Here is a 21392-nt window from a genome sequence, read left to right as displayed (position 1 = left end):
ACACCGTTGAGGTAATGTCCGTGATTGATAAATTTAACGGTTTAGGGAAAATATAATATATACATACTTATATTAAAACCAGACCTAATTACTATTGTATATATTATTTACTTTCTATACAGTTAAAATATACAAATCAACACGCGATTTAACTCTATAGAATTAAAATTAAAATATACAAGAATATTATGTTTATCCTATACTATTGAATACCAAATATTAATACAAATCCAATTATATCTTTAGTTTAAAAAAACATCATCTGTGCGAAAGCACGGGCCATCCTCTAGTTTATAAATTATAACTACGAATATGGAGATAAAAATAAAAACTATAAATTTAAATTTCGGTTGTTCAAATTAGTAAAATACACTAAATGAGATATCTATGATTTTAGGCGGTCAAGACAGTCGTCGAGTGCTAGGCGATCACCAAGACCACTTTTTTAGAAAATCGTTGCAATATTTACCTGTGTATCTGCCCACACAATCAACTTATCAGTTATAACGGCTTTCACTCTCACAGTTAATGTATCAGCAGTAACATCGCCAGTAAACTCTAGCTGCAACAAAAACACACAGAAAAGAAAAGGTTAATTAAACAATCCAATAACACAGTCATTCTTTTGATTTCCAAATATACCTTTGTGTTAAAGTAGTAGGCACCAAGCTTGTAAAGTGCTACTGGCACTACCGTTGAACTGTTATAGACACAAGAATTAATAAACAAGAGAAACACCAAAACAAAATAAAAAGGACTGTAAAACATAAACATAACCATCACCTGATGTAAAACTTTTCATCAAAAAAGGCTGGGCAGTAGTTGAAAGATAAACCCTTGAAATAACCCGGGTTTAAAGCTTCTGCACAGAAATAATAAAACTGGTTAATCAAACAACCAAGACTCTGAATCAAATACGGACAAGTTGAACAATTTTTAAATCATACTATAGCTAGCTAGTAGATAGTTTATACTGTATGAGAAAATCCCGTAAGACCACCTTGAAAGGATTCGTGGAAAACAATTAGAAACGAAACAGAACAAAGCCTAAATTAAGTGTTCGAACTTGGCCAATACAAACAGAAGACAGCTAAATCTCTAACACGACAATACCATGCACGGAAGCCAGAATAATCTGACTTCTCCAATTTCTCTTTTCCAACACACTTATCAAGAAACCAATAGATTGAGATATCCGGGAATTCAATAAGTTAATATCAGTAGAAGAAGAAAAATCTTGATCCGCAAAGCGATATATGATATATACTTAACCGAAAGCTTCGCTAGAGACCTCGTCATATCCAACAGGACAAGGGAGGTTCGAGTAATCAACTTTCTCGTCAACTTGTCCCCTCGTCGAGGGTGGTACGAGATCCGCCATCGCTGCCGTTTAAAAGGTTTTTTTCTTTTTTTTTTTTTTTGGGACGAGCCTCTCTAACTTTTGGTCTTGCAAAGGTTTTTGATATATGATTATATACTGTAATTGTGCCAATGCTGGTTTTCTCCGGTTAGGTCTTAGTTTGGTGTGGAAAAATTCCGAGTTCTTGATTCGAAAGGAACTTCCTTTTTTTTTTTTTTTTTATGTCCAAATCGGTTCGGATATTTGAATGGAGAACCAAAATTTTTTATAGGGTTTGGTTGGATTGAATATTTCTTTTTCCCGAAATATCCATTAAAATTTATGAAATTGTTTTGGTTCAGTTTTCCAAAAATATTTGTTTATGGTCGAGTCCCATTTTTTCATTACATCTTGGTTTATCTTAACCAGTCTGCAATATCTAAACATAACCACCGAAAGTGTTTTATATTTCTAGATTTTTCTTTTTCTTTCAAATTGTATTTATTATCGTTACTACTAATTATGATAGGATTGAAATATAAAACTAATCATGTCGTTTTTGTAATTTTATTTGGCATAAATCTTATTTGATTTTTATATCGTGTAGTTGTGATTCATCAATCAGATTTCATGTTAACCAAAGAGTTGTGATTGGTGAATAACGGTTAACACATTGTTAAGAAGAAAAACATCATACTGCTAATTTTTTAAGTAAATGTTAAAACCAAGACATACAAGAGCTACAACTAATAAACTGCCCATGCATATGCGATCTTGCGTATGTGTTTTGAACACTTAACCCTAGCGGTTTGGGTTTCACGGCGAGAAGCAGTGGAACACAAAACTCTCATAAACACCACCGCCGGTAACCCAAAACTCATTCTCCTGCCGAGATACCGACATCCGAGGATTACTACTATTTCTCTTCTCCGGTTTCTTGGATGAACCAGAGCCTAACATAATGTTTTTCCCGGCAACGAAAGCAGCTTTTTTCTCCATTCTCCGGCGGTTGACATACTCTTCCGATATATAGACATCCATTGGAAATATATATCAGTACTTACAGTAAAAGATTCAAGAAGTAGAAAACCTTTTGGGGTGTAATTACTAATTAGTGTTTAATGATTATGGAATAAGTGTTTTGATTCGCACTTTGTTGAGGTAATTGAATTGTAAAGAGGCTGAAACTGTATAACATTTATAGATGGGGGAAAAACTGTGGGCGTTAGCCGTTAGGTTCCATTGTGTTGGCACATATATTAACTAGCATAAACAGATTTATTTAAAATGTTTTCCGTAAAAGATGTTTATTTCCCCATTTCTAGATGTGTACTCGTGTTGAATGCTGGTTACATCTTGTTGTTTCTTTTCTTGTGAAATAATTTAATAGTAGATAACCAAATAGTAGAACCTAGTTTTCATGGATTCGATGGATTCTTTTTTCAAAGGTGACATGATGGAACCAATTCTTCGATGATCTTTTCTGGTGCAACTTTTGGCTGAATACATAAATAATAACAAATTTCATTACATCACGTGTATACGTGTATTGATTATGTGCATGATCTACGTCCAATAAAGTTTTAAAAGAAAGAAATTGTACGTTATACTTGATTGCAAGAGAAATGTATATCACAATTTGGTCCCATTATAATAAATAGCTAAAGCAAAGCAATAATTCTTTTTTAAAACCAATTATCTTCAAACATTGTTAACAAAAAAAAGTAAAAAAATTTACACATCAAATGATGTGATTGGTAATCTCGAGAATCTTACTAAAGCATGTGAAAATACAAAACGTTATCAGAATTTTTATATTCCTCAAAGAATCCAAAAACTGTCCGAGGAGCCGTAAACCATGGTCCCTGAGGCTACAAGTGTATACTAAAAACCGCGGTCGAACGTAACGCCTCCTGATTATACGTCGTGTGAGAGAGAAATGGTTGACGTTCAGGCTAACTTAAACGACGTGTTGTTCATGTATGGAACGAAAGAACGGAAAGACGTTAAAATGCAAATCGCTTTCCTTTTTTTTTCTTTTTGGTGCTCCTTTCATCAACCACGTGTCATTTCCTCACTGGTTTAACCAAGAAGCGAAATATATTGCAAAGCTAAACTGATAAAGCTCCTTCTTCATCCGCCATAGCCATTTCTCCTCTCCCTGTAATCACTCTGTATTAATAGTTTAGTTCACATAGAGCGAGAGTGGAGAAGCCATAGCTCGAGCCTCAGTCTCACACGAGTTGAAACGAAAAGTCGAGATTTTGTTCGAACCCATGATTCTCATTCGGATAAATCATTATCTTTCTGCTTAATCGGAAAATGGACGTTCTCGCCTTATCCTCTTCCGCTTCCGCCGCCGCAACCGTTTATTCTATCGCCGGAAACTTCCCTTCGTTTCCTGCTAGGGTTAGCGTGAGAAGAGACCGAGATAATCTATTAGCTAAACAGAAGAAGTTTTTAGTTTCTGCTTCGAAAAGGGAAGAGCCTAAGCTCAACGAATGGGATCAAATGGAGCTCAAATTCGGACGTTTACTCGGAGAAGACCCGAAATTGACTTTGGCTAAGGTGAGATTCTGTACATAATGGTTCTTTGAGTATTTTTGAAATGAAATTCAAATTTTTATGTCTTTGGATTTCTATCTAGACCCGATAATTTTGATGTTAATGTGTGAAATTTATACAGATAGTGGCTAGAAAAGTGAATCCAGAGGCTACGTTCGTTGAAATTGAGAAATCTTTCTACAAGAACAAGGGTAAAATTGCTGAAGTTGAAGAGATTCCATTGGATTGGTCAAAGGATACGAAGAAGAAATCTACTTCACTGGACGGATTGAAATTGGTAAAGCCTGTTCCCAAAGACGGTGTCAAATTCGAAAAGCCTGTGATGAAAAAGCCAAACCCTGTTATGAAGAAGCCTACTGCTGCTCCCGTTGCTGCTCCAAAGGTGCAGAGGTTGCCTAATGTTATACTGAGAAAACCGAGTTCGTTTTATGTTAGTAATGATGATGATGAGGAGTCTAAGTTGCGGTTGAAACCCAATCTGACTCTGAAAATGAGGAATGAGAGGGAAAATGAGAGGTTTAGTGACATGACATTGTTGAGAAAACCGGAACCAGTAAACGTAGATGCAGAAGAGGAAGAAAAGACTCTTTCTGATGGGTTAACTATGGAGGGAGGAGAACAAGAAGATGGAACTTATTCACAGTATACTCTTTTGGAGAAGCCTGAAGCGAGGCCCGAGCCTGTGAAGATAGAAGAGGAAATTGTAGATAGCGGTGCTGTGGAATCATCAGAAATAGAAGTTAACTTGATTCAGAAGCCAGAAGCAAGGCCCGGACCTGGAAATGTAGGAGAGGAAGTTGGAGATAGCGGAGATGTGGAATCATCAGAGATAGAAAATAACTCCCTTCCAAATGGTATAGAGACAAACTAAAGACTCTTAACAAATTTCTAACATGGACCTGATTCATATGTTTGTTGTGTTTTATCAAGAAATGCAGCTTAATAGCGAGATATCCTCTGAGGAGAAAAGCATTAACAGTGATCTACTCGAGAGAATTCCTTCGAAACCAATTTCTCAAAAAATCGTTGAAGCTTCTTTACAAGGGAAACCACAAAGGTTCATTCTGGTTTAGTATCTTGATTTTGAGGGTTTGTGCTTTCTTTCTCCTTTCTTCCAGTTTTGACTGACTGGTTACTTTTGTTATAGATTAGATCCGTCTTCTGCAGAGCCGTCAGTTCCAAACAGAGGACAACCGTTAATCGTGAATGATGAAGGGCGTCAAGTCTCTGTTGACCTCAAGGGCCCTCCTACCAGATCGTCTTTGGAGGTTCAGAACTAACAGTCTTTGACTATTTATTTGTTTATAAGAGAAGATGCATATGATAAACTCGTTTTGTGTGATTTTTATAGGAAAATGATTGGAATAAGGCAGAGTCTCTAGTTAAGACAGAATTACGAGCGGATGTTGAGCTAATCAGCTCGAGCACGAGAGGCTTCGCTGTAAGTAAGATCTGTACTCATTTCTGGTTTCATCTCATTGTTTATTAAATTGTGTTCTTTTCTATTTAAATCCTTTTGCAGGTTTCCTATGGATCGTTGATCGGTTTTTTACCCTACCGGAACCTAGCAGCAAAATGGAAATTTCTCGCTTTTGAATCATGGTTAAGAAGAAAAGGTGTAGATCCATCATTGTATCGACAAAACCTTGGAGTAATTGGAGGTCAAGATGTCATGAGTAAAGCTCCATCTCCAGATTCAAACTTAGATTCTGAAGTCGCTACAACGATCAGCGGAGAAGTTTCTCCTGATATGAAGCTGGAAGATCTTCTTATGGTATATGACAGAGAAAAGCAGAAGTTTTTGTCATCTTTTGTTGGCCAGGTTTGACAACAAATTTCTTGAAATTTTATTATTAACATGGAAATGCTTGTTATTCCTCCCTTTACATTTTAACTCAATGCAGAAAATCAAAGTGAATGTTGTTATGGCTAATCGAAACTCAAGGAAGCTTATATTTTCAATGAGGCCGAGAGAAAATGAAGAGGAAGTTGAAAAAAAACGAAATCTTATGGCTAAGCTTCGTGTTGGGGATGTTGTGAAATGCTGCATCAAGAAAATTACCTATTTTGGTATATTCTGTGAGGTACTACTATACCGGAGTTTATTATATGTTTGTAGTAGCTTCTTGTATAGACCCGCAAGAACAGAAATAAGTATGTTGTGTAATACTAAAAAGTCTGTTTGAAACAGCTAGAAGGTGTCCCTGCATTGGTTCACCAATCCGAAGTTTCATGGGATGCAACTTTAGACCCTGCTTCATATTTCAAGATTGGTCAGGTAATATCTCAAACTATCGTAAACACTGATAAGGAATAAAACTGTGTGACAAACGTTTCTTTTTGGTGTTATCAGATTGTGGAAGCGAAAGTGCACCAGCTAGATTTTGCTCTTGAACGTATCTTCTTGTCATTAAAAGAAATCACTGTGAGAAAGACCTCTCAAAAATTGATCCTGTAGCAATTGGTTACTCATTTGATATACTGTAAACCCGTTTGATGTCCTTATGCAGCCTGATCCTCTAACCGAAGCCTTGGAATCTGTAGTTGGTAGTGATAATGATCAGTTGGGGGGACGATTACAAGCAGCTGAGCTCGACACTGAGGTATTAGACCTTAAGTTACTTTTTTTGATCAAACCATTATTGCGGGGTTCTGAAAACTTTCTTCTACAGTGGCCTGATGTGGAATCTCTGATCAAAGAGCTGGAAAAGGTTGAAGGAATCCAATCAGTTTCAAAAAGTCGTTTCTTCTTGAGCCCGGGTCTTGCTCCAACGTTTCAGGTACATAGTTTAATCGCCTAAATGCATAAACTAAACACGAAATCATCTAACAGACCAAGCCTCTGAGATTTTAACACTGTTGTGACTTCTTTAGCAAAAAATGTAAAGTTTCAATGTATTCAGGGAATCTAAGATGTCTGGTATTTTTCTTTGTCTCTTTGTAGGTTTACATGGCTCCAATGTTTGAGAACCAATACAAATTGCTTGCTCGAGCTGGAAATAGAGTACAAGAGGTAAAAAAGAAAGAAAGAGAAAGATTATAATCTATAACGTCTGTTTATGAAGAATCTTGGATGATTCAGAAATTATTTTTACACTGTTTTATTTGCAGATTATTGTTGAAGCATTGTTGAGCAAAGAAGAGATGAAATCTACAATCATGTCTTGCACCAACAGAGTAGAATGAGAATGTATTGAGGAATGGATGAATGATTCCACTATATTTTTTTGTACTCATGTAAGTGGTATCAAGACATTGTTACTCATTATATAGTACTACATATCTTCCTAAAAAAATCAGTTACTTTTCTTAATCCAACAAAGATTGATAATTTTGCAAACTTCAAGAATTAAACATACAGTATGTAAAGCTCAAACCAATCCTGTAATTATGAAAATTTTCCTTATGAGGGATGATGTGGATATACACTTAAAACTTTTGATCCAGATGTGGTCATGTCATGGTTTAAGCTTGCACCACATCCACATGATCTTGATTCTTGATATCCATCGGAAGGTAAAAAAGTTTTAGTTTGAAAAAGGCCTTTGGGTGATGCTGAGTAGCGTCTTTGGCTTTCGAAACATACATCCTTAAGTTTTATACTAAGCTCAGAACCGGTTAATGAGAACCCAAGTCAGAGCGATGTTGGACGAGAAGATAACCAAAAAAAAAGCCCGGTTTATTACATTATTTTCCTTTTTTAATTATATTCAGTTTTTGATTTTGTTTTTGGGTCATCCGCCAAATATTTTCGTCTTTCAAAAATTCTCTGAGCTTCTTCGCCGATGGCGACTGCGGGATCAAGCTACAGTGTCTCAACAAATCATCAAGTTCCTTCATCTCTCGTGAATCTAGGTACATTCTTTTCCCTGAGCCTAATCTCCAATTTTACTCCATCGTTAAGGAGTCTAGGGTTTGCCAACTTTTGTCGATATGTCAGAGGAGACACGACACAGGAGTATTCTCGCCTTCTATATTTGTGGATTCGTCTCAGATCTAAGAAACTCTTTTTGAAACTTGAATTCGACTCTGTATCCGCTCAATTTCTAGAAATGTCGATAAGTGATAGTGTAGGCAATGTGTGCTTTGATTACTGCTAAATTTCCCCTGATCTTTGGGTGATGAGTCTCCTGTTTCGTAAATTCAATGTTACTACAGCACTACCTTGGTTTTGATTTTTGATAAGAACTCGGATTGATGAATATAATAATCTATGTATAAGTATGATGTGTTGATTTTATAAAATGACAGGAAATGCTGCTGGTGTTTGTATAATGAGCAGCGCATGGAAAGATGAACAAGAACCTTCACTCATCAGTTTCATATCTTCGTTTCTTCGCGCAAACTCTTTCCGCCTTAACTTTGTCTCGATTTCACCTGTATGTGCCTTCCTCTCTGCTTAGATTTCTCTTCTTAGAATTGTGTCTAAAAACTAGCTTAAAGAACTCACTTGTTTGCTGTGATAGGATCTGATCTTCAATTGTGGAGGTGTTTCTATTGCTTTTGTTTTTGTGACAAAATGGGATTGTTCCAATGTTGCCAATATCTTCAGTAGGTCCGTATAATATACTGTCAAGCTCTCTCTCGCTTTCTCTATTCTAGTCTCCTCTATGTATTTTGTCTTCTGATTTCTTTGACTTAACCTTTGTAGAGTAAAGAGGCTGAAGGGACAATTTGCTCAACTTTATGTTGTTGCCACACTCTCAACTAAAGAGCAGAGTGATTCTTTCATGCGATCTTACTTCCAGTGAGTGTTCTCTACCCATTCTATTTCACTTTGCACCGTTTTGCTTATCTATCTTTCTGAAACTGAAGCTTGATAAATCTTTTATAGATATGAGATGGAGTTTGGGAAACCTGCATTTTTACAAGTCACTGATGCCGAGATGGGATTCGAGAAGATTGTTAAAGTTGCTCACTCTCGTGGTGGTAAGACTCATTTTGTTTAGTGTTAGTTAGGATACCCTATGGTTCTTTGAGTGATTGATTAGATTGAAACTTGAGCTGCAGTGTGTAAGCAACAGAAGGTGGCGTCTAAACTCAAGGCTGAGGTAGGTTGCCAAAGATCATTCGCTTTAAAGATCTCTTTCGATATTTGGTTTGGAGATCTCAAAAGATTTTTCTTTTTCTTTCATGTGAAGAGAAAGCGAACTGTGCAAGACACAGATATTTTCATCGGATTTGTCACATCCATACCCAACATTAACAAGCATGATGCAAACACGGTAATGTTTTACTTATGAGCTGGTCAAGTGCGAAACTTTCAGTTTTTATACTATTTATACATTTCCAACTTCAAACTCTTAAACCTGTTTGTGATTCATGTTAATGCACCATGAATTCTGCGTGCTTACTTATGTTCCCATTGGTTACAGCTATACCAAGCAATAGGTTCAATCGAAACAATCGCTAAAACATCCAAAGAAGACATTTTAGCAAACACAGATCTCTCTTCTGAAAAGGCTGAGACACTCGCCAGGTTTTTCCAAGATCCCGAGTTCTACCTCACTCCCAAATTCAACTGATGTTAATCGTAGAAACAGTTGTAAGATCACAACTCTTGGCTGCATATAAACTTCATAACGTCTAAACACTTATCCAACTCTTGGCTGCATATAAACTCCATAACATCTAAAGACTTATCCATCTTATTCTTGGCTGTAGCAGTTTCTAAAGGTACCAGCCACTCAAAGACCCTATTCGTAGTCCTTTGCTATGGCTACAAATCTACAATATATACACCTATTAGGAGCCAGTACCAGGTAAGTAAATTGACTCACTTCTTTACCTTTGCTAGCTCCATCTGAATATCAGTACTTTTCTTACATTCGTTCCTTTTATAGTGTCTAGATGATGTTTAGTATCTGAACTTAATCAATAAAGATAGGTACCGATACTTTTGATGTTGGTAGTAATTACTCGAAGTAACACCAAACTGAATTATGAAAACGTTTGGTAGATTGATTGATGAGTTTGACAGTTAAGCACACAATAAATGATCACACTTGTTTACTTTATGTAGATGTTTATTTAGGTTTCTGGGTTTCTTTGATCTTAAGCAAAAACGACATGCTAACAAAACCCATGTGGAATAATAGCTTTGCATATCTTAGGTGGGGTTTTTGTGTTCTTACTTGTGTTATCCGGATCTAAAATCTCATCTACAACACATTTTTTTTCTTAAGTAAGAGATTTTACCCGCAGTTTGTGTCAATCACAGTAATAATAAAAATTACATGATGTGCTCTGAAATTAGAGGAATTTACCATTCCTACTTGCAAATTGATGCAAAATACGTGTTATGAAATTTCTTTCAAATTTTCTATCTATGCATATTACGATCTATTTTGTTAGAAAAGAAACCAAAACACTTTAATTGTACCCAAGTTGTAGCTACCCTATTGTGATACCAGTCATCAATTTGATCATAAAGTTACCTGTGGATCTCTGCTGTCATCACACTCTTATTGATTAGGACAACTTTAACAAAACAAAAAAACGAGAAATGTTGATTGAACAACGTAACTATCATATTCTTATCGTGTTATTTATATCATTATCGATCAGTAATAAGACAAATAGGGGTTAACAAAGGACATTAAGATTATGATTATCTTATCTTAAACAGTAGAAAATTATCCTAAAAATGACTAATTTACTCTAATAATAGGTTAAAAATGTCATTGCAACCAAAAAAAACAAAGACTTATCTTTATTACTATATTTCCTTTTTAATTAATTTATTAAAATCTGCTGAGGAAAGAGACAACAAAAGTTTCACGATCAATACGTAACTGAAAATTGAGGAATCGAAGCTATCATATCTCGTATACACACACACACACATCACTTAAAGAGGGATGATCATCGTTGTCATGATCATCACTGCCCTTTTTATAGAAACCAACAAAAACATCTTCGAGCCCACTCCTTTTTCCTATTTTTTTGCTTTGCGTGCGTTCTTATCAACTTGTCAAGAAAGCTACAAAAATATCATTAAATAAGGACCCAACCTCTCTCTCTTTTCTTCTTCTTCATTTAGCTCTGTTCGGTGATCTCTCTCTCGCTTTTCTTTCCTTTTATCCAAAAGGGTTTAGTTTGAAAGAATCGGTTTTGCTAAGTGGGTTTCTTGATAATCTTGAAGTCTTTGAAAATGGGTTCTTCAGTTGAGCAGAACATTCTCGTTACTGGTGGTGCTGGATTCATCGGGACACATACCGTTGTTCAACTTCTCAAAGAAGGGTTTAAGGTTTCTATCATTGATAATCTTGATAACTCTGTCATCGAAGCTGTCGATAGGGTTAGGGAGCTTGTTGGTCCTGATCTCTCCAAGAAGCTCGAGTTCAATCTGGTAAGTACTGCTTCGTTGTCTACTCTTTGTGCTATAAAGGTGTTGTTTTGTTTGTGAGGTCAAATTGTTGCTCTGTGAATTTATAACTTGGTTTGTTCTTTAAGTTTTTTTTGGCAATTGGTTTGTTTATAAGAATTCTTTTCTTTACATGTCCTTTTCTGTGTTTGAAATGTTTAAGTGGCTTTGATGTAGTTTAAATTCTCTTTTCCAAATTCTCGTGTTTTCATCTCTGTTTGGTTAACAATAAAACTTGAAGAAATTTGGCTTATCTCTATAGCCTGAAGACTTACAATAATGTTTTTTTGTGTTGATTGGTTGCAGGGTGATCTAAGAAACAAAGGGGATATTGAGAAACTCTTCGCCAAGCAGAGGTATGTTAGATTCCTACCTTCAAAGTTTGCAAATATTATTATGTGAATTGTAGAGTTCATAGCTTCTCTGGATCTCTGATCCTTGGCTTGTTTTCGTTTTCTTGTGAGGTAACAGATTTGATGCTGTGATCCATTTTGCGGGTCTAAAAGCTGTGGGTGAGAGTGTTGGAAACCCTCGCCGCTACTTTGACAACAACTTGGTCGGAACAATCAATCTATATGAGACCATGGCAAAGTACAACTGCAAAATGGTTAGATAGGATTCTTAAAATTATGAAATGTTTTAATTCTTTCTTGTTGGATATAAATTGGTGGGGATGCAAATTGATGTGTTGTTGGAATATACAGATGGTGTTTTCATCATCTGCCACTGTTTATGGACAACCTGAAAAGATTCCATGCATGGAAGACTTTGAATTAAAGGCTATGAATCCTTATGGTCGTACTAAGGTAAACATTCACTCTTGAAAATATCTGAATTTCGAGTTTTTAACCTCAAACTACCTTAACCTTTGGTGACTCTTTATAAAAGTTGGCTCAACTGTGATTGCTACCTTCAAATTTTTCCAAATCTTGCCTGAGCCAAGAAGCCTTTCTTAAGCACTAACAAAGGTTACAGTGCTCAATTGTTGAAAGTAATGGTGGGTGCACAACCTTTCTTTTGTGCAGCTCTTTCTTGAAGAAATAGCTAGAGATATTCACGCAGCGGAACCAGACTGGAGAATTGTTCTGCTGAGGTACTTCAATCCTGTGGGAGCACATGAGAGTGGCAGAATTGGTGAGGATCCAAAGGGCATCCCCAATAACCTCATGCCTTACATTCAACAAGTGGCTGTTGGACGTCTACCTGAACTCAATGTCTACGGACATGACTATCCCACCAAGGATGGTAGTGCGGTAAATTAGAAATCAAATTCCAAAATCTCTTGTTCAGTTTGGTTCATATTTCTGATGATATATCGAAAAGCTAGTTTTGGATTCTTTTGTTTTTTTGAATAATATGAGATATGGATTATCATTTTAGAAAGTTGAAACAGGTAAGAGACTACATCCATGTGATGGATTTGGCAGATGGCCATATCGCTGCACTCAGGAAGCTATTTGCTGATCCAAAGATTGGTAAGTCTACATCCATTTAATAGAGTTTAGTTTGGTTTGATTGATTCTTCTCAGACATGTGATATTGTAATATCAGGCTGTACAGCTTACAACTTAGGGACTGGACAAGGAACGTCTGTGTTAGAAATGGTTTCAGCTTTTGAAAAAGCTTCGGGCAAGGTAAAAAAAACAGCTAATAAGAAGCAGAAGGGTAAAAGTTTTTGTAATTGTTTGCTTAAAATGGTAAAATCAAAAACATTTGCAGAAAATTCCGATCAAGCTGAGTCCGAGAAGGCCAGGAGATGCAACAGCAGTTTATGCTTCAACAGAGAAGGCTGAGAAAGAACTTGGCTGGAAGTAAGTAAATACTTTAACAATTAACATGATTAGCTTAGGGGTTAAATTGTTACTAAACAAATTGATTTGGTTTTAAGGGCGATGTATGGAGTGGATGAGATGTGCAGAGATCAGTGGAATTGGGCAAATAGCAATCCATGGGGTTACCAGAAGAAGCATTGAATCCACTCCCTCTTTTATTTTGAGTTACCGTTTCTAATTACTCAAATATAAAAAGAAAGAATCATACATATAGCTCTGCTTTATTTTTCCACATGTATCCAACCCCAAACAAAACAAGTCTCTCTTACTTTAATGAATAAAATGGTAAGTTGATGATTCTAATGACTTATCAGTTTTTTTTTTCATTATAAGAAAATTCAGTTCAATGGATTCAATCTGTTTAATTATAAGGCAAAAACAATGAAAGCCGACATTGAGTGTATATAATCTCATAATAATCCAAATTTTCATAAACACAAAATCTGAATACATGTGGAAACTAAAGCACAGCTATATATCTGCTCAAAAACATTGTTGTGTAGATCAGAATAGTCAAATATGTAACTCCTTGGTTGTGAGAAAAGACTACTTCAACTTAATCTTTCAATGCTCCGGACAGTTATATGCTGTATACACCAACATTCTAAGAAAGCATATCCAAAAAGCTTTTGTTCAATCTACCATCCGATAACATATCCATAACCATCTTTGTAGTGGAAGCATCAGCAGCAAACCCATTCATTTTCATTTCTTCAATGAATTCAGCTGATGTATTTATGTCACTACCTAGGAGATGTGCTCGGATTAATGTGTTGTATGTACAACCATCCGGCGCATGCTCATCCTCTTCCATTTTTCTAAACAACATGTCCGCTTCTGAGAGTGACCCTTTCTTACACAATCCCCCAATCATTATGGTGTATGTCTTAACATTGGGCTTCACTCCTCTAAGAGGGAGGCCACAGAATAAATCCCAAGCATCATCCACCTTACTAGCATTGCACATCCCGTGAATGATGATATTATAGATACCAATATCAAGGTCCATCTTACTTTTCTGTATTTTTTCAAAAAGTTCCAGTGCTTTTTCTAGCTCCCCATTGTCGCACAACCCATCCAGCAAAATTTTGTAAGTCACGATATTTGGAGGAACACGATGAGAAACCATCTCCTGGAAGAGTTCTTTGGCAACCTCAAGTTTTCCCGATTGACAAAATCCTTGGATAAGACTGCTATAAGTGAATGTATTTGCAACCACTCCTCTCATAGACATTGTGCGGAAGATTTCAAAACCATCGTCGACCCGCTTAGCCTTACAATATCCATTTATTATGATATTAAACGTCACAATATCAGGATCACACTCTTTGCTAACCATCAGATCCAGCATCTGGTTTGCCTTGTCTAGGCGGTTCTCCTTGCAAAACCCATCTATCAAAGAATTATATGTAATAGTATCAGGAGATATACCTCTTTTGATCATCTCCTTGTACAATTCTTTGGCCTCTGGAAGCTTCCCTTCTTTCACAAAACTATCAATCAATGCATTAAATGTGAAAATGTCTGGGGTAATTTTCCTTGTGATCATATCCCTCATCAACTTCGCACCATCATTCCATCTACCAGCATTACAAAAGCCTCTGACGAGAGTGTTGTAGGTAATAACAGTTGCTTTAATCCCTTTCATCTCCATTTCATTGAAAAGTTTGAGTGCATCGTCGAGGTTCTCGTCTTTGCAAAGACCATCGATGATGATATTGTATTTGGCTGCATTGCGCTTGATATTTCTTTCTTCCATCTTTCTGAGCAACTCAATGGCCAAGGCAGTTTTGCCGGACTTGCACAATACATTTAAAACCGGTCCATAGGTAACTCCATCGGGTTGACAACCATTTTCAACCATTTGATCTATCAAAACAACAGCTTCAGACACTTTACCTTTGAGACAAAGTCCATTGACCAGAGTGTTAATGGTTATGAGATTGGGTGTATGTCCCATTTCTACCATTCGATCAACTAATCCCACCGCTTCAGAAACTCGGCCCTCGAGACATAATCCGTTAATCAAAGTTGAAAATGTGACAATGTTAGGCTCATACCCGAGTTTGAAGATCTTTCCCAAAACAGAAAAACCGTAACAGAGTTTACGAAGTCGACAGAAACAATTAATCACAATACTCAGAGTGTAGAGGTCATGCGAAATCCCATTCAATTCCATTTGTTTACAAAGATGTAACACGAGATCGAACTGTTTTGTTCTGGCAACACCACTAAACAATCTACTGAAATCAATGACACTGGGAAGAGGACGAGACCGAAGCATCTCTTGGAACAGATTAACAACATCTTCTGCTTTAATATTATCAAGAAAACCATTCTTCAATCTCTCTATGTAAGAGAGATTTCGATTTCTACCGCTGAAACCAGAAAAGTCTCGTTCGCAGCAAGAAAATAGCTCATTTGGGCAATGGAGGAGTAAAGCATTTCTCAGAATACCTCTCTCGAGCAGGGGAGGCTGAACAAACTTCGAACCTTTAGGATTCCATCTCCGTATCATCAACTTCATCATCCCAACCCTAATCGTTCCTTTTCAATCTTCACTGTCACTGTGTGAGGGATATGATCACAAGGAAAATTACCCCAGATATTTTCACATTTAATGCATTGCAAACTCCCGACCCGACCCGAGAGATTAGAGACAAAAGAAAGAATACCCAACACTTATCGATTAAACCCGGTTCAATCAAAGTTATACCGGAATTGGTTTTGCTGACATCTCAAATACGTGCTGTTTCGTCTCGAATCCAGTTGATACGTAAGTCTGTATTTGTGCTAATACTCAAAGTCTTTCAGTTGCGAATGTTTCTTTGGACCATAACAGATTTATGTCACACTGTAAATTTCAACACTGGTTATTATGTTCTTACTAGTACAAAATTTATATTTCAGATATTGGAAAAAAGAAAGACAAATTTCTGAATTTTATCTGAAAATTACATCAAACAGAAGAAAAATTACATTTTATCTTATAATAGCTTTGTCTTCCTCAGTGACAACAAGCTCTCCATCAACAAACTCACAATACAAGAAAGGCAAACCAAGCTGCTTCTCCATTTTCTTCACTATAAACACTTGTGATTCCTCACACACTGTTACCACCGTCCCTTTCCTTCCCAGCCTCCCTGTTCTCCCAGCTCTATGAGCATAGTGAACCGCATCCGTTGGGAGCTCTAGATTCACCACCAGATCACATTCAGCAACATCAAGACCCCGAGCAGATAGCTCATTTGTCACGAGTACCTTAATTTCCCCCTTCTTGAACTTCTTTAGAACTGTTGATCTCTCTAGCTTCCCGAGATCTCCGTGCATCTCAGCTGAATTCATACCACGAGCTTCGAGTTTGTAGACCACGTCTTTGAGCTGCCTTGAGTGGTTCATGAAAGCTATTACTGATTGAGCGTCAAGGGCGTGAACGCATCTCCTTAACGTGTCGACTTTGTGTTGATGTTTTGAGATGCAGTAATAGTGTTTTAACGCTGGAGGTAAGCTCTGAATAGTAGTCTGAATCTGGCCATTAGCCTCGGCAGTTGTGGGAGTTAAGCTAATCACCGGTGCAGACGGTTGGACAGTATCAAGAGGAGTGACTTTGTTGGCTTGGACAAGAACCGGCTCGTGACTCCAGCTCTTAGCTGCTCGGATAACCGAGAATGGCACAGTTGCAGAGACTAGAACTGTCTGCCGGTTAGCACGTTCATCGACTTCCCCTTTAGGACCAGCCCCAGATCTCTTTCCTACATGTTCTAGTATTCTATGGATATCTTCTCGGAAATTAAACGATAAAAGCTCATCGACTTCGTCTAGCACCAAGAATCTACACCCATGAGTGTGCAATTTCCCACCTTTGCTTATCTCTGCAATTCTCCCGGGAGTGCCAACAACAATTGCTGGTTTATTTTTCTTAAGGGCCTCTTCTTGCCTCATTCGGTTCGCACCTCCTACCAACTGCTGAACCATTCTACGGTGAACAGGTCCGAGCAATTTCTCTACCTCTCTTACTATCTGCATACCGAGTTCTCTTGAGGGAGCAACAATCATCGCCTGAATCTCAGTCCTCTTCTCGCTTTCACTGTGGGAGCTTAGTGGACCAATTTCAGATAATATTGGAAGTAGATAAGCAAGGGTTTTGCCAGATCCTGTGTAAGACTGAATCACTGCATCGTGCCCTTTGATTATTGCTGGGACAGCTGCTGATTGGACATCTGTTGGGACAGAGAAACCTTCTCTTTCCAAGCTGTCTAACAATGAATCTGGGAGGCCAAGCTCCTCAAAGGATTTTGCAGAAAACAAAGGCGACACTATCTCAGCTGGTTTCTTTTCCCTCGCTACTTTCATTTTGTCGTTCTTTACTGCTCTTACCTTACCTTGACCCATCTCAGTAACATAGCTTCCCTCAAGCTTTGTCGCCTTACTTTTCCCAAACTTCCTTGGCTTTTTACCCAAATCAAGGCTTGCAAGAGTAAGAGACCCGTCTTCTTTCGCAACATGGCATAAAAAACGAGATTGGCGGTGGTAATTAGTTGCAACAGAACTCCATGATATCTTTCTAAAGGCTGAAAAATCTTTGAGCAGAACGAGGAATCGGGTTGAAGCTGATGCGGCCATGTCTCTAGTGTGCCCTTGCTAACAAGAAAGGAAGCCTCTTTATCACTGCGTTTTCTCAGAACAGCCTGCAAATTACATGTAATCCACATCAGACAGATCAAATTATTCGTGAAATTCAGATAAGACAGCAATAAGACATACATACTATTCGCAGATACACCTAAAAGGCTAAATCAAAAAAGAGATCAGCTTTGCTGAATTAGTAGACCAACTACTGAAAATTCCTAAATCTATTAATAATACTAAATATCAAATAAGATATATCTAATAGGAATCAGTTTACAAAACGCCAAGCAATATTAAGAAACAAGCCAATAAGGAGGCAATTCGTCGAACACTTAGCGGGCATGAAAAGCATCATCATCCAACAAGCGAACTTTTCAGCATGTGACAGCTTATACACAGCAAAAACCACTCTATTCCCTCCAAAACATTGTTAGAAATCAGGCCGAGACTCACAATTTCTAACCCAGAATCTAAATGGCCAACATATATATCAAAACTAGAGATAAGATAGTAAGGGCTGAGAAAGATTGTAGCTTAGCAATAGTAGGAGAACATGAAAACAAATGGTCGTATTTGAAACCATAGATGAGGAGATAAAATAGAAAGGCACCTGGTAATACGCTCCATGAGACGACGATACGAAGAGAACAAACACTTGCGTCTCTCTTCCCAAGTCTCCAGTTTCTGGATAATAAAGGGTTCGGTTCGGCTACTAATTTGACCAAACCGGACAAAACAACCGGGTCTGAAGAGAAAACCGGTAAAATTCTGATTCAAATCTGATTTCTCTTGCTTTGTTTTGTTCGAATCTTCACTTCAGGCGCTGACTCGAATTTGACTTGTATGTCCAAATTTTGTCTAAATTATACACCCAAATAAAAATCTAACCCGATTTGGTTTGTTATGTAATTCGGTTTACATTAATTTCCAGTTTTCAGATTTTAATAGTGTGATGGTGAGTTTGAGCTAGAAGTCTAGAAGTGATGCCTGGTAGTGTCAGAATTACCTTTACTTAAGCATGAGGACTAAATAACAAACTGGAAAAAAGAACTCTCAGATTAACAATCAAAATCTTCATAGACTTCATCGACACATAACTATCTAAGACGATGAAAACCTCTAACAATTCTGAGGTCGACTGAGAAAAAAGGCAATACAAAACATTGGTTTCAAGTGGAACAAGATAGATACAGATGTACAGACCTGATTAATTTCCAAACCAAAAACAAACAGAAGTATAATAATTTGTATAGATATCATTATCATATCACAAACAATGCATCACATCTAAAAAAACAACCCAGTCTTGTTTTTTTTTACCTTAACCCCAAGTCTCATGATCAATCAGATGTTGTGGGTCATGATCAAGTAATGCTGTTTTCTTCTAGACTTCCTCTCGATCCAAGTTGCTACTCTTCAGGATGTTGTATTTGCAGAGTGGGCAAGTCGCGTTTATGTATAGCCATTTGTCAACACATGAGCAGTGGAAATGGTGGCCACAAGGAAGTTCCCTTAGTTCTGTTCCGTCTTCATATGCAGACAGACAGATGCAACATTCCTATAATGCAGAATCATAAGAATCTAGTCAGGATTTGTTCTTCCAGGAGGAGAGATTTGTCTGTTAACGTGTATACTTACTGCATCCTCTTGTAAAAGAGTATGTTCAATGGGTGAATCTGTACCACACTCGGTCATTATCCCCTCTGTAGTTCCTTGGGCATCATCACCAGTGTGTTTGTTGGCATCACCTACTTTTCGAAACTTGAATTTGGTGAGCTGCTCAATGTCTTCTTTTGAAGCACCTTCCTGCATTTTTTAAATCATGTTATGTTAAAACAAAAAAAAAACATAAAACACAATATGGCGGCTTAGGACAAAAGATGAATTGGTTATGAGAATGACCTGATCTGCAACGGCGTATAGAACTGCGATGATGCAGGGCAGGCAACAGCAAACAGCAATTCCAATAACACAGGCCAACGCAACACAGAAGACAACAAAGAACACATCGAAACCAAGAAAGACGATAGACAACCTGAAATAAGCAAGCTCATTCAGTGGCAGAATAGGTTAATACTTACGAATCATAGAGATGAAGGTAAGAACAAACCAGTAAATCCGTGGGGATTCTTGTGCCAACTCTTGACCACCAGCAGATACCCAGTAGAATCCAATGATCCACCATATAAATGAAAACATTGTGTTGGCAGATTCCAAATGCTTTGCAACACTGCTTTAGAAACGGTAAGTGGAATAAGAAATCATCCCAACACAATTGATGGGTTACATCAAATTTTCTTTACAGTTTGCATTTATTCTCAATTAGATTGTGTAAGATACATAAGGATAAGAAAAGGTGCAGAACAAAGCTTTAGATTAGAAACCACACTACTAGTAAGAAAAGATCATAGCATAAGCAAGCAATCCGATAATCCCAACCAAAACTTCATCTTTTAAGCCAGAAGTATCAGGTCAAATATTTTCTTTCAATAGCTGATATAAATTAGCAATTTTAGTGTAAAGAGCCTGAACTTCTAAAAGACCACCACACCACAGCCCACAAGTCATGCAAGTATCAACTTATATGTAATTTTGAAATCTAAACAAGCTTGAGGCAAAATACACATCAAAATACCCGAAGCAAACATCTGATCTGGGCACATACCTGCTGCTTTCGCTATCCAAGTGTCCGAGAGACAAGTCCTGCTCATCTGAATGCCTCCTGGAACCCAAAGCGTCTTCCTCCATGGAAGAAGAAGACGAAGAGGAAGAAGAAGAACGTGACCGTGGAGTATTCCTACTGGTTCTCCTCCTATTCCTCCTCCGATACTCAACACACACACAAACCATATGCAAGACGCATTGCAAAGCATACCCCAAAAGCCAAACTCTAAGCGGCATAATCGGATGCTCATTCCTGCTCATAACCAAAACAGCCGTAGCAACAGAAACAAAAGCCAGATTCCAAACGATGTCAAGCACCACCACAGGCTTCGAATAAGCCCAATCGCTCTGCCTCTCCTCGAGCTGCTCCGCCGCAGCCTCCCTCACAAGCATAGAAGGCTCCCTCATAACACGTCCGCTACTCGCACGACTCAGAAACCTCGCGGCTTCTCTCAAACCTTGTCTCCTCACAGATCTCCGTTCCCCACCTCCTCCGTTGCTTCCTTCATTATCCTCTCCGTTTACAAGCAACGGTGCTGGATCTATTGCGTCGGGAGATGAGGATGGTGGTGGTAGCGATGACGAATTCCCCGTTGACATTGTTTTCTCTCTTTGTATTTGATTCTTCCAAATAATTATATATGAAAAAAAAAAAACCTATATCGTTGAAATTGGTAGAGCGTTACGCCATAAAAAGGTAAGGAATCGATTCAGAGAACACGAAATTGGGATTGTTAGGGTTTCGAGCGAACGAGATGAGATGAGATGAGAGAGAGAGAGAGAGAGAGAGAGAGAGAGAGAGAGAGAGAGAGAGAGATGGAGAAGAAGACGATGGATGATTTTAGAAATTAACAGAAGTATCTCTCTCTTTTGACGAAATTGGTAAAAAAAAAATTTGTTTAATTTGAATCTCAAGTCGTTTAATAGTTTCATGCGGTCCCTTTTAGTCAACAGTCAACTATAGGACAAATTAAGCGGGGTATATAAAAGGGCCACG

The 21392-nt window shown here is 37.6% G+C and overlaps 8 protein-coding genes across 11 annotated transcripts in view; 3 read left to right on the top strand and 5 right to left on the bottom strand.

Moving 5' to 3' along the window:
* The window catches only part of LOC111832643 (mitochondrial import receptor subunit TOM40-1-like), a 6173-nt gene extending 4792 nt beyond the window's left edge, over positions 1-1381 (bottom strand). Inside the window, exons 1-4 of the mRNA XM_023790176.1 lie at positions 1273-1381; positions 784-862; positions 643-700; positions 470-562 (exon numbers count right to left, since the gene is read on the bottom strand). Coding sequence (XP_023645944.1) covers positions 470-562; positions 643-700; positions 784-862; positions 1273-1381 — 339 coding nt within the window. The remainder of the gene's footprint in view (positions 1-469; positions 563-642; positions 701-783; positions 863-1272) is intronic.
* A 591-nt stretch (positions 1382-1972) lies between these two features.
* Positions 1973-2494, bottom strand: LOC17897972. The gene has a single exon (XM_006304318.2). It carries the CDS (start codon positions 2378-2380, stop codon positions 2156-2158), a length of 225 nt encoding a protein of 74 aa, XP_006304380.1. The 5' UTR covers positions 2381-2494; the 3' UTR covers positions 1973-2155.
* Positions 2495-3486: 992 nt separating this feature from the next.
* Positions 3487-7226, top strand: LOC17900520. The gene is made up of 13 exons (XM_006306769.2): positions 3487-3907; positions 4026-4758; positions 4835-4961; positions 5052-5172; positions 5256-5345; positions 5427-5726; positions 5809-5988; positions 6096-6182; positions 6258-6329; positions 6415-6507; positions 6577-6684; positions 6849-6917; positions 7016-7226. Exons 1-13 carry the CDS (start codon positions 3662-3664, stop codon positions 7088-7090), a joined length of 2301 nt encoding a protein of 766 aa, XP_006306831.1. The 5' UTR covers positions 3487-3661; the 3' UTR covers positions 7091-7226.
* A 243-nt stretch (positions 7227-7469) lies between these two features.
* On the top strand, positions 7470-9921 carry LOC17899681 (protein PARTING DANCERS). 2 transcript variants are annotated; one of them, XM_023789122.1, is made up of 9 exons: positions 7470-7759; positions 8156-8283; positions 8371-8459; positions 8556-8651; positions 8739-8833; positions 8915-8955; positions 9046-9129; positions 9280-9449; positions 9569-9921. In XM_023789122.1, the coding sequence occupies exons 1-8, from the start codon at positions 7690-7692 to the stop codon at positions 9427-9429; spliced, it is 753 nt and encodes a 250-aa protein (XP_023644890.1). In that variant the 5' UTR covers positions 7470-7689; the 3' UTR covers positions 9430-9449; positions 9569-9921. The 2 variants fall into 2 exon arrangements, with proteins under 2 accessions (XP_023644890.1, XP_006306548.1); XM_006306486.2 differs by having other exon boundaries at positions 7471-7759; positions 9572-9921.
* Positions 9922-10743: 822 nt separating this feature from the next.
* Positions 10744-13399, top strand: LOC17899721 (bifunctional UDP-glucose 4-epimerase and UDP-xylose 4-epimerase 1). Its single transcript, XM_006305162.2, has 9 exons — positions 10744-11255; positions 11577-11626; positions 11742-11877; positions 11975-12076; positions 12296-12523; positions 12664-12745; positions 12822-12904; positions 12990-13081; positions 13159-13399. Exons 1-9 carry the CDS (start codon positions 11058-11060, stop codon positions 13241-13243), a joined length of 1056 nt encoding a protein of 351 aa, XP_006305224.1. The 5' UTR covers positions 10744-11057; the 3' UTR covers positions 13244-13399.
* Positions 13400-13484: 85 nt separating this feature from the next.
* LOC17898820 (pentatricopeptide repeat-containing protein At1g12300, mitochondrial) lies at positions 13485-15695 on the bottom strand. Its single transcript, XM_006306339.2, has one exon. The coding sequence runs from the start codon at positions 15630-15632 to the stop codon at positions 13707-13709; it is 1926 nt and encodes a 641-aa protein (XP_006306401.2). The 5' UTR covers positions 15633-15695; the 3' UTR covers positions 13485-13706.
* Positions 15696-15951: 256 nt separating this feature from the next.
* On the bottom strand, positions 15952-18480 carry LOC17900926 (DEAD-box ATP-dependent RNA helicase 47, mitochondrial). 2 transcript variants are annotated; one of them, XM_006307122.2, is made up of 2 exons: positions 18342-18480; positions 15952-17790 (listed from the first exon to the last, which is right to left on the bottom strand). In XM_006307122.2, exon 2 carries the CDS (start codon positions 17723-17725, stop codon positions 16085-16087), a length of 1641 nt encoding a protein of 546 aa, XP_006307184.1. In that variant the 5' UTR covers positions 17726-17790; positions 18342-18480; the 3' UTR covers positions 15952-16084. The 2 variants fall into 2 exon arrangements, with proteins under 2 accessions (XP_006307184.1, XP_023646029.1); XM_023790261.1 differs by lacking the exon at positions 18342-18480 and adding an exon at positions 18185-18206.
* A 289-nt stretch (positions 18481-18769) lies between these two features.
* Positions 18770-21222, bottom strand: LOC17897710 (E3 ubiquitin-protein ligase At1g12760). Of its 2 annotated transcripts, none has more exons than XM_023789852.1 (5): positions 20397-21222; positions 19842-19964; positions 19634-19766; positions 19370-19537; positions 18770-19289 (listed from the first exon to the last, which is right to left on the bottom strand). In XM_023789852.1, the coding sequence occupies exons 1-5, from the start codon at positions 20993-20995 to the stop codon at positions 19116-19118; spliced, it is 1197 nt and encodes a 398-aa protein (XP_023645620.1). In that variant the 5' UTR covers positions 20996-21222; the 3' UTR covers positions 18770-19115. The 2 variants fall into 2 exon arrangements, with proteins under 2 accessions (XP_023645620.1, XP_006304987.1); XM_006304925.2 differs by having other exon boundaries at positions 19842-19961; positions 20397-21221.
* Positions 21223-21392: the final 170 nt, after the last annotated feature.

Source organism: Capsella rubella, unplaced genomic scaffold (genome assembly GCF_000375325.1).
Source record: "Capsella rubella cultivar Monte Gargano unplaced genomic scaffold, Caprub1_0 scaffold_1, whole genome shotgun sequence".
NCBI lineage: Eukaryota > Viridiplantae > Streptophyta > Magnoliopsida > Brassicales > Brassicaceae > Capsella > Capsella rubella.
This window is presented reverse-complemented; position numbering and strand designations above follow the sequence as displayed.